Source organism: Pezoporus wallicus, unplaced genomic scaffold (genome assembly GCF_028554395.1).
Source record: "Pezoporus wallicus isolate ANWC-B61680 ecotype Strahan unplaced genomic scaffold, APGP_CSIRO_Pwel_v1 contig_12192, whole genome shotgun sequence".
Classification (NCBI taxonomy): domain Eukaryota; kingdom Metazoa; phylum Chordata; class Aves; order Psittaciformes; family Psittacidae; genus Pezoporus; species Pezoporus wallicus.
Genome location: NW_026639358.1, coordinates 1 through 13,949, shown reverse-complemented (window position 1 = coordinate 13,949; position 13,949 = coordinate 1). Strand labels below are relative to the sequence as shown.

General features: G+C 65.5%; 2 protein-coding genes across 2 annotated transcripts; one reads left to right on the top strand and one right to left on the bottom strand.

Moving 5' to 3' along the window:
- Positions 1-8: 8 nt before the first annotated feature.
- IL23A (interleukin 23 subunit alpha) lies at positions 9-1,870 on the bottom strand. The gene is made up of 4 exons (XM_057414309.1): positions 1,476-1,870; positions 1,291-1,389; positions 375-500; positions 9-298 (listed from the first exon to the last, which is right to left on the bottom strand). Exons 1-4 carry the CDS (start codon positions 1,644-1,646, stop codon positions 152-154), a joined length of 543 nt encoding a protein of 180 aa, XP_057270292.1. The 5' UTR covers positions 1,647-1,870; the 3' UTR covers positions 9-151.
- A 1,905-nt stretch (positions 1,871-3,775) lies between these two features.
- PAN2 (poly(A) specific ribonuclease subunit PAN2) lies at positions 3,776-13,881 on the top strand (the record flags this gene model as incomplete). Its single annotated transcript, XM_057414315.1, has 23 exons — positions 3,776-4,080; positions 4,487-4,656; positions 4,751-4,871; positions 4,958-5,035; positions 5,118-5,385; positions 6,564-6,906; positions 7,315-7,411; positions 8,207-8,326; positions 8,605-8,724; positions 8,798-8,926; positions 9,045-9,244; positions 9,432-9,574; positions 9,823-9,929; positions 11,052-11,150; positions 11,301-11,377; positions 11,664-11,805; positions 11,911-12,048; positions 12,595-12,654; positions 12,745-12,835; positions 12,911-13,068; positions 13,164-13,307; positions 13,490-13,669; positions 13,788-13,881. Coding segments are annotated over exons 1-23 (3,361 nt in total), but the record flags the coding sequence as incomplete, so codon positions are not given.
- Between the last annotated feature and the right edge of the window lie 68 nt (positions 13,882-13,949).

Here is a 13,949-nt window from a genome sequence, read left to right as displayed (position 1 = left end):
TTCCTACCCGGGTTTGTGCCGCACGCACGGAGCCGCTCGCCTCCTTCAGCCCTTTATTCGCAACCCATAAATACCCGCGATAAATAGCGTCCAACAGCACATAAATAACCCCTCCGGAGGGGAATAAATAGTCGGGCCCCCCCCCCGGGCCTCAGCGGGGGCCGGCGCTGTGGGTGAAGACGCGGCTCATGATGGTGCTGAAGGACTGGAGGCGCTGGAGCGCCAGGCGCTGCAGCAGCGGCTGAGCCCAGGGCTCGCTGCGGGCCATGGGGCGCCGGGGCGGGCGGGCGGGCTCCTTCTGTGGGGACAGCGGCGTTAAGGGGCTGATGGGGTGCGGGGGCTCCCGGCGGGGGTCCCGGCCCCCATCCCCTCACCTGCACCAGCCCCAGCAGCTGCTCCAGGGCGGCCTCCAGCGGGGGCAGGCGGCGGGCGGTGAAGATGTCGGAGCTCAGCAGGTCCCGGTAGTGCTGCAGCCCCTGGAGGATGCGGTGCAGGCAGCGCTGCGGGGACAGGGGGGTGAGAGGGGACCCGGGTACATCCCCCGGCACCCCTGGGGGGCCCAACTGCATCCCTCAGCATCCCTGGGAACCCCAGCACCAATAGGAATCCAAACTGCTCCCCTTGGACCCTCATGACCCATGGGAATCACAAGCACATCCCTCAGCATCCCTGGGAACCCCAGCACCAATAGGAATCCAAACTGCACCCCTTGGACCCTCATGACCCATGGGAATCGCAAGCACATCCCTCAGCATCCCTGGGAACCCCAGCACCAATAGGAATCCAAACTGCTCCCCTTGGACCCTCATGACCCATGGGAATCGCAAGCACATCCCTCAGCATCCCTGGGAATCCCAGCACCAATAGGAATCCCAAGTGCACCCCTGGGACCCCCAGAACCCATGGGAATCCCAACTGCATCCCTGGGACCCCCATCAACAGTGGGAATCCCAATTGCATCTCTCAGCACCTCTGGGACCCCTAGCACCCACGGGAACCCCAACTGCATCCCTCAGCATCCCTGGTACCCCCATTACCAATAGGAATCCCAAGTGCATCCCTGGAACTCCCAGCACCCATGGGAACCCCAATTGCATCCCTGAGCATCACTGGGACCCCCATCACCAATAGGAATCACAACTGCATCCCTGGCACCCTCAGGACCCACGGGAACCCCAAATGCATCCCTCAGCATCCCTGGGATCCCCGCGCACCTCTGGACGCCAGGCACAAACCCCAGCACCCATGGGACCCCCTCAGGCCCCCGTTGTCCCCCAGCACCCCATGCACCGTGTTGTTGGTGTCCAGATTGGAGGGGTCGCAGGCGTCGCTGCAGCGGATCCGGGGGGGCCAGTTCTTGGGGTCCTCCTCGCTCAGGTGCGTGTCCTCCTGGCAGCGGGGGGGGGGTCAATGAGATCCCCACGTCCCCCGGCACCCCCTGCCCCCCCCATCCGAGCCCCCCCCTCCGCGCTCACCAGGACTCCGTGGGGCTCTTTGAGGGTCGCCACCAGCCCCGACAGCTCCCGAGAGAGGCTCTTGCAGGCGGCCCAGTTGGGGCCGGGGACCGGGGCCGGGGCCGGGGCCGCGGGCGGCGGCAGCAGCAGCAGCAGCGGGAGGCAGAGGCAGAGGCGTCGGAGCGGGTCCATGGCGGGTCGGTGCCGCCACCGGCGCCGCCACCGGGCTCTTATGGGGCGGCGGCAGGTGGGGAATCCCCGGGGCAGGTGGCACCCGCCCCCCGTTACTGCGAAATCGCCGCCTCCCCCGAAAGCAGAACCGATACCGGGCCGGGGTCCCCGGGCTGCGCCCCGCCGGGCCCGGCCCCGCGCCGGGATGGGACGGGACCGGACGGGCAGGAAAACCCAGGGCAGTTCCTGGCGGCTCCGCGGCGGCAGCGGCACGGGCGGGACCGGGGCCTCCCCCCCACCCCGAGCGCACCGGGTGGGACGGGACCCCCGCAGTCCTGCATTGTCCCCTCCGCAGTCCCCCGCTGCCTCCGTGATCGGCCGGGGCGGCCCCATCGCAGCAACAGCGGCTCCCGGGGCTTCCCCCGTCCGCGCCCCCCGCAGGCCCCGCAGCCCGGCCGGGTCGCGCTGCCCGCGGAGCCGCAATCGCGGCGGCCCCGACGGGGCGGCTCCGGGCGCTTCCTGCTCCCGCCCGGCGGGGCTGCCCCCGGCCTTCCCCGGGCACGGGGGCTCGCACCCGGAGCGCAGCAAGCACGGGGAGCGGGGAGGCTCGGGAAGGGGCGGCCGGGGAGGGTGAACGGGGCGGGTGGCAGCATCACGGACCGGGTACGGTGCTTTGGCTTGGGGACCTCAGGGAACACGGTGGGGCACGGTAGGACACTGTGGGGCACGGCAGGACACTGTAGGGCACGGTGGGGCACGGTGGGGCACTGTGGGGCATGGTGGGGCACGGTAGGACACTGTGGGGCACGGTAGGACACTGTGGGGAATGGTAGGACACTGTAGGGCACGGTGGGGCACGGTAGGACACTGTGGGGAATGGTAGGACACTGTGAGGCACGGTGGGGCACTGTGGGGCACGGTGGGACACGGTAGGACACTGTGGGGCACGGCAGGACACTGTAGGGCACGGTGGGGCACGGTAGGACACTGTGGAGCACGATAGGACACTGTGGGGCACGGTGGGGCACGGTGGGGCACGGTAGGACACTGTGGGGCACGGTGGGGCACTGTGGGGCACGGCGGGGCACGGCGGGGCACTGTGGGGCACGGCGGGGCACGGCGGGGCGCGGTGGGGCGCGGTGGGGCACGGTGGGGCGCTGCGGATGTTCGGGAGCAGCGCAGGACATCGCGGAGCATCCGCGGACACTCGGGGACTCCGCTACGTCCGGTGCCATCCTTTTTGTCCTCTCCGCCGCGCCGTCCCGCACAGCACCCCAGCCGGGCCGCTTAGTCCCGCCTCACTCAGGCGCTGATTGGCCAGCGCTCGCGCCTCTGCGTCGCCATTGGTCCTCCGGTCCCGGGACGCCAGCCGGTGCACCGGGCAGGAGCGCGGGGGGCGCGGTTGCCATAGCGACGGCGGCGGCCCCGGCCCGGCCGTGGCTGCGCAGCGGGACGAGCCCGGGCCCAGCTCGGTAACGGCGGGCGCGGGGGGGGGGGGTTAGGGAACGGCTCGGGGCCAGCGGGGACCCGCCCGGGGCTGCGGGTGCTGATAGCGGCCTGGGGCCGGTGCCGGCCCCGCCGAGATAACGGAGACGGGCACGGAGCTGGCCCCGTGCCTCGCGGGGAGGGGGGGGGGCGGTGAGGCGGGGCTTGGGGTGTCCGGTTCCCCGCGGGGGCGCTGCTGGGGCTGCCCCGGTGCTGCCGGTGCGGGTCCGGTGCTGCCGGTGCTGGCGGTGTGCGTCCGGTGCTGTCCTGGTGCTACCGGTGCGGGTCCGGTGCTGCCCCGGTGCTGTTGGTGCTGCCGGTGCGGGTCCGGTGCTGCCGGTGCGGGTCCGGTGCTGTCCCGGTGCTGCCGGTGCTGCTGGTGTGTGTCCGGTGCTGTCCTGGTGCTACTGGTGTGGGTCCAGTGCCACCCCGGTGCTGCCGGTGCTGCCGGTGTGGGTCCAGTGCTGTCCCAGTGCTGCCAGTGTGGGTCCCGTCCTGTCCCGGTGCTATTGGTGCGGGTCCGGTGCTGCCGGTGCTGGCGGTGTGCGTCCGGTGCTGTCCTGGTGCTGGCGGTGTGGGTCCCGTGCTGCCCCGGTGCTGCCCCGGTGCTGCCCTGGTGCTGCTCCCAGCCGGGTGCCGGTGTTTCCCAGCCCCACGCAGTCCTCCCTCTGCTCCAAAGGTTTTCAGCATGAACTTCGAGGGGCTCAACCCCTCCCTCGCAGACTACGCTGCCCCCCTGCACCCGGCGCTGGACCCGGTCCTGGACCCACACCTCAACCCCAGCCTCCTGCCCAACGTGGAGCTGGATGCCGAGGGGGTCCCGCTGGAGGGGCTCCCGGTGCCGGAGTCCGTGCACCTCATGGAGGGCGTCTACAGCGAGCTGCACACGGCCGTGTCCGAAGTGGGGGTGCCCGTCTCCGTCTCCCACTTCGACCTCCACGAGGAGATGCTGTGGGTGGGGAACCACGGGGTAGGTGCCCGTGGACCCCCACCGGGGGGACAGGACAAGGGGTGATGGGTGCAGAGTGGAGCAGGGCACGTTGAGCTTGGATCTAGGGAGGTTCTTCCCTGTGAGGGTGCTGGGGCACTGGAATGGGTTGAACGGAGAAGGTTTGGATGCTCCCTCCCTGGCAGTGCTCACGGCCAGGTCGGAGCACCCTGCTCCAGTGGAAGGTGTCCCTGCCCATGGATCTGGATGGGCTTTAAGGTCCCTTCCAACCCAAAGCATTCCACAAGTCTATGAATCTGCCTGAAAGGGACAAACCCAAGTGGGTTTCCAAGGCCCACAGGGGCAGGAAGCGTCCCTCTTCCTGGAATTGAAAGCACCGTGTCCCATCTCGGAGGGGGGATCTCACCATTATCCCCGGTGCTTTCAGGGCCACGCCACCTCTTTCTTTGGCCCCACGCTGGAGAGGTATTCCTCCTTCCAAGTGAACAGCAGCGACGACATCCGCCAGATCCAGAGCCTGGAGAACGGCGTCCTCTTCCTGACCAAAACCAACCTCAAGTACATGTCCCGCGGCGGCCTCATCATCTTCGACTACCTGTAAGTGCCTCCTCCCATTGCGCCGTGCTGCAGGGGGGGGTCCCAGCCGCGCTGGGGGCAGCTTGGCTCTATGAGGAGTGCCCTTTCCGTGCAGCATGGAGGAGTCCGAGGACATGCACAGCCTCCTGCTGACCGACAGCAGCACCCTGCTCGTGGCCGGCCTGCAGAACCACGTCCTGGAGATCGACCTCAACACCGTGCAGGAGACGCAGAAGGTGCTGGGGGCTGCTCCCCGCCGTCGGGAGGTGCCGTGTGCCGGCCTTCAGCCCTGCTCAGCCCCTCTCTTGTGCCCCCTTCCCAGTACACGGTGGAGGTCCCCGGGATCACCATCATGAGGCAATCGAACCGCTTCTTCTTCTGCGGGCACACCTCAGGGAAGGTACCCGCAGCCCCAGCCTGACGCAGGGTCCCCTGGAGCCGGTGCTCGGGGAGCTCCCAGCACCCTCACCCTGCCCTGCCAGGTCTCCCTCCGGGACCTGCGCACCTTTGTGGTGGAGCACGAGTTCGACGCCTACTCGGGCAGCTTGTCCGACTTCGACGTCCACGGGAACCTGCTGGTGACGTGCGGCTTCTCCAGCCGGATGAACGGGCTGGCCTGCGACCGCTTCCTCAAGGTCTACGACCTGCGCATGATGAGGGCCACCACCCCCCTGCAGGTCCACATCGACCCCTTCTTCCTCCGCTTCATCCCCACCTACACCTCCCGCCTGGCCATCATCTCGCAGACAGGTCGGTGAGCGGGGCAGGTTCCCCCCAGGCCTCATGGTCGGGGGCAAATCCCAGTGGGATAGAGTTGGGATAGCATAGGGTGAACATGGGAGAGCATAGGGTGAACATGGGATAGAGTTGGGTGAACATGGGAGAGCATAGGGTGAACATGGAATAGAGTTGGGTGAACATGGGACAGAGTTGGGTAAACACGGGATAGAGTTGGGTGAACATGGAATAGAGTTGGGTGAACATGGGATAGCATAGGGTGAACATGGGATAGAGTTGGGTAAACACGGGATAGAGTTGGGGGAACATGGGATAGAGTTGGGTGAACATGGAATAGAGTTGGGTGAACATGGGATAGAGTTGGGTGAACACGGGATAGAGTTGGGTGAACACGGGACAGAGTTGGGTGAACATGGGATAGAGTTGGGTGTGCACGGAATAGTTGGGTGAACATGGGATAGAGTTGGGTGAACATGGAATAGAGTTGGGTGAACACGGGACAGAGTTGGGAAAACACGGGATAGAGTTGGGTGAACATGGAATAGAGTTGGGTGAACATGGAATAGAGTTGGGTGAACATGGGATAGAGTTGAGTGAACATGGGATAGAGTTGGGTGAACATGGAATAGAGTTGGGTGAACATGGGATAGCATAGGGTGAACATGGGATAGAGTTGGGTGAACATGGGATAGAGTTGAGTGAACACGGGACAGAGTTGGGTGAACACAGGACAGAGTTGGGTGAACACGGGATAGAGTTGGGTGAACATGGAATAGAGTTGGGTGAACATGGGATGGAGTTGGGTGAACATGGGATGGAGTTGGGTGAACATGGGATAGAGTTGGGTGAACATGGGATGGAGTTGGGTGAACATGGGATGGAGTTGGGTGAACATGGGATAGAGTTGGGTGAACATGGAATAGAGTTGGGTGAACATGGGATAGAGTTGGGTGAGCATGGGATGGAGTTGGGTGAGCATGGGATAGAGTTGGGTGAACATGGGATAGAGTTGGGTGTGCATGGGACCGGGTTTGCTGAGCATGGGACGGGGTTGGCTGAGCATGGGACAGGGTTGGCTGAACATGGGACTGGGCTGCCCACCCGGTTCCACAGCCCCATCAGCAAGAGGGGCTCGGTGTCCCCGCGTGTCCCCCGGTGCCACGTGGCTCCGTGTCCCCCCCGTCACCCAGGGCAGTGCCAGTTCTGCGAGCCCACGGGCCTGGCCAACCCCGCTGACATCTTCCACGTCAACACCGTCGGCCCCCTCATCATGACCTTCGACGTCTCGGCCAGCAAGCAGGCGCTGGCCTTCGGCGACTCCGAGGGCTGCGTCCACCTCTGGGCCGACAGCCCCGACCTCACCTTCAACGCCTACTCCCGGGAGACCGACTTCGCCCTGCCCTGCCTCGTGGACTCGCTGCCCCACTTGGACTGGCACCAGGACCTCGTGCCGCTCTCGCTCATCCCCGTGCCCCTGACCAGTGACGCCCTGCTCTCCGACTGGCCTGCTGCCAACGCCGCCCCGGCCCCCCGGTAATGCCCGCTCTCTCCCAGCCCTGGGCAGCGGGATTGCTCCTCCACGGGGCCGGCACTTCCCTTCCTCTCCACGTGCCTTGCGGCATGCACGGTGCCCGTGGAGGGGCTTAGGGGGTGCTGACAGGGCAGGGCATGGCCCAAGCTCCGTCTTCCCGGTGGGAAGGGATCTTGGCTCCGCTCTGAAGCTCTTGGGAGGGGGGTGAGGCCATTGAATGGGGTTCTGGGGAAGCTGGGGCTGCCCCATCCCTGGCAGTGGTCAAGGAGCCGCCTGCTCTCGTGTGAGGTGTCCCTGCCCGTGGCAGGGCTTGGAGCTGGGTGGGCCTGTCCAACCCAGAGCGTTCCGTGGTTCTGTGGTGGGGGCACCCTCATGGCCCTGGTGGTCCTGAGCCCTGCGGTGTTCTGCAGCCGAGCCCCCCCGGTGGACCCCGAGATCCTGCGCACCATGAAGAAAGTGGGGTTCATCGGCTACGCCCCCAACCCCAGGACCAAGCTCCGCAACCAGGTACCCCCAGAGGGGACCAGGGGGGTTCTGTGCTGGGGGAGGATGGAGCAAGCCCTCAGCAGAGAGGTTGAAGGGAAGAGCTTTCCCTGAGCAGGATCAGTGCGTGAGGGCAGGGCTGGAGACTCCCCTTGGGCTGCAATCCCTGCTCGGGGGGTAACTCAGGTTCTACTCTATGGGTAACTCAGTCACTGCTCTATGGGTAACTCACTCAATGGGTAACCATTGTGGCTCTGTGAGTAACTCAATGGGTGACTCAGTCACTGCTCTGTGGGTAGCTCATTCTGTGGGTAACTCAGTTGCAGCTCTAACCCTAACCCTAACCCTATGCATAACTCAGTCTATGCATAACTCACTCTGTGGGTAACTTACTCTATGGGTAGCTCTATGGATAGCTAACTCTATGAGTAACTCAGTCACTGCTCTATGGGTAATTCACTGTGTGAGTAACTCACCTGCTGCTGCCTGGATAACTCACTCTATGGGTAACTCACTGTGTGGATAACTCACTCACTGTGTGGATAACTCACTCACTGTGTGGATAACTCACTGTGTGGATAACTCACTCACTGTGTGGATAACTCACTGTGTGGTCAGAGGGCTCTGAGCTCTCCAGCGTGCAGGTTCCTGGCACGTCCCTCACCCTTGGGAAAGCACTGCTGAGCGTCGGCCCTGCCCGCAGCGCCGCTGTGATTTCCCCCAGTGACAAGTCCCATTCCTTCACTCATTCCAGGAAGCAGGAAAGCCCACGCCGGGCTTCCCTTCGCCTTCAGCCTCCCTCCCTTTTCCCCCTCCCAGATTCCCTACCGCCTCAAAGAGACGGACACCGAGTTCGACAGCTTCAGCCAAGTGCCCGAGTCCCCCATCGGGCGGGAGGAGGAGCCACATCTCTACAGGGTGGCCAAGAAGTACAGGAAGGTTGTGCCTGGGGCAGGGAAGGGGCTGGATGGGAGCCCTCAGCCTGGGCTGCTTCCCATGGGAAGTACCATATCCCTATGGGGAGCACCGTAACCCCATGGGGAGCACCACATCCCCATAGGAAGCACCATATCCCCATGGGGAACACCATATCCCCATAGGAAGCACCGTCTCCCCATGGGGAGCACCACATCCCCATGGGAAGCACCGTATCCCCATGGGGAGGTTCCCAGGTGCCGTGGGAAGGTGTCTGCTGACCGCGTTGCGTCTCTCCTTAGGTCACCATCAAATACTCCAAGCTGGGGCTGGAAGACTTTGACTTCAAGCATTACAACAAGACCTTGTTTGCAGGCCTGGAGCCCCACATCCCCAACGCCTACTGCAACTGCATGATCCAGGTGGGGGCTGCCCCCCAGCCCTGCCCGCAGCGCGGCGGCTCCGGGCCCTGCTTTGACTCTTCCCCCCCTGCAGGTGCTGTACTTCCTGGAGCCGGTGCGGTGCCTGGTCCAGAACCACCTGTGCCAGAAGGAATTCTGCCTGGGCTGTGAGCTGGGCTTGCTCTTCCACATGCTGGACCTGTCCCGAGGAGACCCCTGCCAGGTGCGTGGGGAGGCTCAGCTCCGTCCCACAGCGCCACGAGCCGGGTGGTGGCCTCAGGCCCCATGGACGCTCCTACCCCTTGACCTCAGGGATGGGCAGCTCCTGCTCCATCCCATAGGGAAGCAACTTCCTGCGGGCTTTCCGCACCATCCCGGAGGCCTCGGCGCTGGGGCTCATCTTGGCCGACTCGGATGAGGCCACCGGGAAGGTGAACCTGGGCCGGCTGATCCAGAGCTGGAACCGCTTCATCCTCACCCAGCTGCACCAGGAAACCCAGGAGCAGGAGGGACCTCAGGCCTACCGGGGGGCTGGCACCACGTAAGTCCCCGTGGGGACGGGCAGGAGCCAAAGCAGGCTCCCGAGGGCTCAGCCGTAGCTGGGGAAGGAGCTTGCTTGCCCTGAGGGAACACACGGAGCCGCAGCCCCCTCTGGTCCTGCACCCGGGATGCTGGCTCCGTAGGGATCGTTGGCATCCCGCTGAGCCCGGTGCTCTGTGCTCCTGCAGCCCCTTTGGCTCCTCGGGGGGCTCGGTCATCGGGCAGCTCTTCAGCTGCGAGATGGAGAACTGCAGCATGTGCCGCTGCGGCAAGGAGACGGTGCGGGTGTCCTCCACGCTGCTCTTCACCCTCTCCTACCCCGACAGCACCGGTAACGCACGGGGCAGGGGGGGTCACGCTGCCGGGGCACTGGGAAGGGTTGGTTATCCCTAGGGATGAGGTCCTGGTGAGGAGGAGCCCGTGGCAGCCCCATAGGTGATGGGTCTGTGCCCAGCGGAGCTTTTGGTTGCTGGAAAGCAGCTTTGGGGCTTGACCTTCTCAATGCGGGGGGAAGCCCCGAGGACTCCCCCGGGGCAGGGTTTGGGTGCTGGGAGCTGATGGGGACCTTTCCCCCTTCAGAGAAGGCGGTCAAGGACTACGAGTTTGCGCAGGTCCTGAAGCGCAGCATCTGCCTGGAGCAGAACACCCAGGCCTGGTGTGAGAACTGCGAGAAGTACCAGCCCACGGTGAGCTCCCGGCACCCCAGGGGGTGTGGGGAGAGGGTGGGGCCACCCCACGGGCGGCAGGGAGAGGCTGGGAGCACCCCATGGGCGGTGGGGAGAGGCTGGGAGCATCCCATGGGTGGTAGGGAGAGGCTGGGAGCATCCCATGGGTGGTGGGGAGAGGCTGGGAGCATCTCATGGGATGTGGGGAGAGGCTGGGAGCATCCCATGGGATGTGGGGAGAGGCTGGGAGCACCCCATGGGCGGTGGGGAGAGGCTGGGAGCACCCCATGGGTGGTGGGGAGAGGCTGGGAGCACCCCATGGGTGGTGGGGAGAGGCTGGGAGCATCCCATGGGATGTGGGGAGAGGCTGGGAGCACCCCATGGGATGTGGGGAGAGGCTGGGAGCATCCCATGGGATGTGGGGAGAGGCTGGGAGCATCCCATGGGATGTGGGGAGAGGCTGGGAGCACCCCATGGGTGGTGGGGAGAGGCTGGGAGCACCCCATGGGTGGTGGGGAGAGGCTGGGAGCACCCCATGGGCGGTGGGGAGAGGCTGGGAGCATCCCATGGGATGTGGGGAGAGGCTGGGAGCACCCCATGGGTGGTGGGGAGAGGCTGGGAGCATCCCATGGGTGGTGGGGAGAGGCTGGGAGCATCCCATGGGCGGTGGGGAGAGGCTGGGAGCATCCCATGGGTGGTGGGGAGAGGCTGGGAGCATCCCATGGGTGGTGGGGAGAGGCTGGGAGCACCCCATGGGTGGTGGGGAGAGGCTGGGAGCATCCCATGGGATGTGGGGAGAGGCTGGGAGCATCCCATGGGATGTGGGGAGAGGCTGGGAGCATCCCATGGGTGGTGGGGAGAGGCTGGGAGCACCCCATGGGTCTCCATTGGGGAACATCCTGGGGGGCTGCTGGAGGTTGGGGTCCTGCACGCTGCGGGGTAGGTCCTGGGCTGGGGGAGCCCTGGGATGTGGCCACAGCTCCCAAAGGGAAGGATCCTTGTTCCCTGCAGCACCTCCAGCCCCCAGGGCACAGCCAGGCAGGGGGGGAAGCTCTAGAGCAGGGAAGAGGCAGCGTGCACCCAACCCACGCTGAGCTCCATGGCCTTGGGTGCTCCCCACCCCGTGTCCTGCTCTCTGCCCAGGTCCAGACACGGAACATCCGCTGCCTTCCCGACGTCCTGGTCATCAACTGCGAGGTGAACAGCTCCAAGGAGGCCGACTTCTGGAGGACGCAGGCTGAGGTGGGCGCTGGGGCTCCCACCGGGCACCCATGGGTGCCTGCGTGGCCAGGCCTGGGTGCTGCTCCCGCTCTGGGCTCCGTTGGTCCCAAGGGATGTGCTGGGCTGTCCCCTCTCTGCGTCCCCATGCTGATGCCTGTGTTCCATTGCCAGTTCGCCTTCCAGAGAGCCCTGATGAAGAGAGGAGGCTTTGAGATCCCCAAAGGCAAAGAGCTCTCCCTTGGGGAGTGGTAGGTGCCTGTGCCTGGGCTCTGCCCCACACCGGCGGTGCCTTCTGTGGGTCCCAGAGAGCACGGGGCCACCTCTGGGGCTGCAGCTCCTCAGTGGTGCTCAGAGAGTGACCCTGGAACGTTCCCTTGGGATACCCTTGGGCCCAGGAGCATCCATTGGCCTTTCCCAGCTCCTGCTCCATAGGGAAGCAGCGCGGCTCTGGCTTCCCTGTCCTGTGGCCGGGTGGGATCCTGGCTGACATCCCAGGACTCCTCCAGCTCGGGTTTTCCACGTTCCTCTGTGCAGGAAGGAGCTGGGGAGCCCCGAGCCGGGGCAGCCGTATCCTTCCGTGGAGGAGCTGAAGAACGTTTGGATCCCGCACGCCATCAAGATGAGGCTGACCAAGAGCAAGGAGCTCGATGTCTGCAACTGGAGCGAGAACGAGGAGGTAAAGGCTGAGCAGCTCCCTCGGGGGCTCCGTGGTCGCCTCGGTGTGGGGCTGTGGGGCAGAGGCCTCGGGGGAGCGTGGAAAGCATGGAGCTCAACCCCGCAGCTGAGCCCCACCGAGGACCCCGAGTCGGTTTATGTCTATGACCTGATGGCCACCGTGGTGCACATCCTGGATTCCCGCACCGGGGGCAGCCTGGTGGGACACATCAAAGTGGGAGAGACCTATCACCAAAGGAAGGAGGTGAGGGGCATGGGTGCTGCTGGGGGTGCTGCTGCCCTCCTGCTGCAGGATCAGCTCCGGACCCGCTCCCGGGTGCCTCAGTGCGGAGCCCCGGGGCTGCTGAGGCACGTCCGGTGCGGGGAAGGGCGGAAGGAAAACGCTTCCCACTCTTCCCCACGCTGGTTCCTCCTCTCGCGGGCACCCTGCCCGCTTCTCCTTGTCCCCCCAGGTAGGGGCTGGGCCGTCGCCTCCCTTCCCCAGGCCAGGGCTGCTCTGGTGCCCGAGCCAGGAATTCCCAGTGTGTGTCAAGGCTGCATCCCTGCCTCTTCCGCCTTGCGTCTCGGTGGAGTTTTGCCTTGGAGTCAGGCAGAGGCTCTGCCTGCCCAGCCCCGGGGCTCCATGTGCGGGCTGCCAGCCCCGGGGCGGGCAGGGATTTCCCCTGGGTGTCCCAGGAAGGGTGGGAGTTCCCACATGGCACCCTCACGTCCCTCTTTCCCTGGTAACGGAGTCATTGCCTTTGCCTTGCTGGGGGGGCCCCCTAAGGCAGCGCCCGTGCTCTGCCCGCAGGGCGTCACGCACCAGCAGTGGTACCTCTTCAACGACTTCCTCATCGAGCCCGTGGACAAGGTGAGCGTGTGTGGGGTGAGGCGGTGGCTGTGGGTCCCCACGGGGGGCAGCTCCCGGCCCCACACCCTGTCCCGTGCCCCGTGCCCGCAGTGCGAGGCGGTGCAGTTCGACATGAGCTGGAAGGTCCCGGCCATCCTCTACTACGCCCGGCGGAACCTCAACGCCAAATACAACCTCGTCAGTGAGTGCCCGGGCTGGAAGCGGCCGCGGCGGCAGCGCCTCTGCCCCCCGGGGCTCACCCCCCTTCCCCTTGCAGTCAAGAACCCCATCGAGGCCAGCGTGCTGCTGGCGGAGGCCTCGCTGGCTCGCAAGCAGCGCAAGTGCCACGCCACCTTCATCCCCCTCATGCTGAGCGAGATGCCGCAGGCGGGGGACCTGGTGGGGCTGGATGCCGAGTTCGTCACCTTGAACGAGGTGGGGTCCCTGCCCCGTGCTGGGGAGGGGGTGCAGGGACGCAGGGGCAGCTCCGAAAGGGGGTGGCACCGAGGTCTCCCCTTGCCCCATGGCAGGAGGAGGCCGAGCTGCGCAGCGATGGGACCAAATCCACCATCAAGCCCAGCCAGATGTCGGTGGCCAGGATCACGTGCGTGCGCGGGCAGGGCCCCAACGAGGGCGTCCCCTTCATCGACGACTACATCTCCACACAGGAGCAGGTAAAGGGGGGCCCTGCCTGGCCCCCCCCAAGGACGTGGACCCGTTCTGTGTCTCCCATGGGGTCACAGGAGGGACCAGGTCCATGGAGGGGCACCCACGATGATGCCAGCACCCACTTTGGGATGCAGGCAGGGCAAGTGGGGAGGGGGCAGCCCCCCACAGTGGGCACTGCTCTCTGCAGGTGGTGGATTACCTGACCCAGTACTCGGGGATCAAGCCGGGAGACCTGGATGCCAAGATCTCCTCCAAGCACCTCACCACCCTCAAATCCACCTACCTGAAGCTGCGCTTCCTCATCGACGTGGGGGTCAAGTTTGTGGGGCACGGGCTGCAGAAGGACTTCCGTGTCATCAACCTCATGGTGACAGCGGGCACAGGGCGGGGGGGGGGGGGCTCGGTGTGGGGCTGGGAGCCGGGTGGCAGGGCCAGGGCTCCCCCTGCCCCGCAGTGCTGGCAGCAGGACCCCCTCTGCTCCATAGGTGCCCAAGGACCAGGTCATCGACACCGTTTACCTGTTCCACATCCCCAGGAAGAGGATGATCTCCCTGCGCTTCCTCGCCTGGTATTTCCTTGGTCAGTGCTTCAGTGTTGGATGCGGGATGAGGGGCACATCCCTGACCCCATCCCTAACAACATCCTTA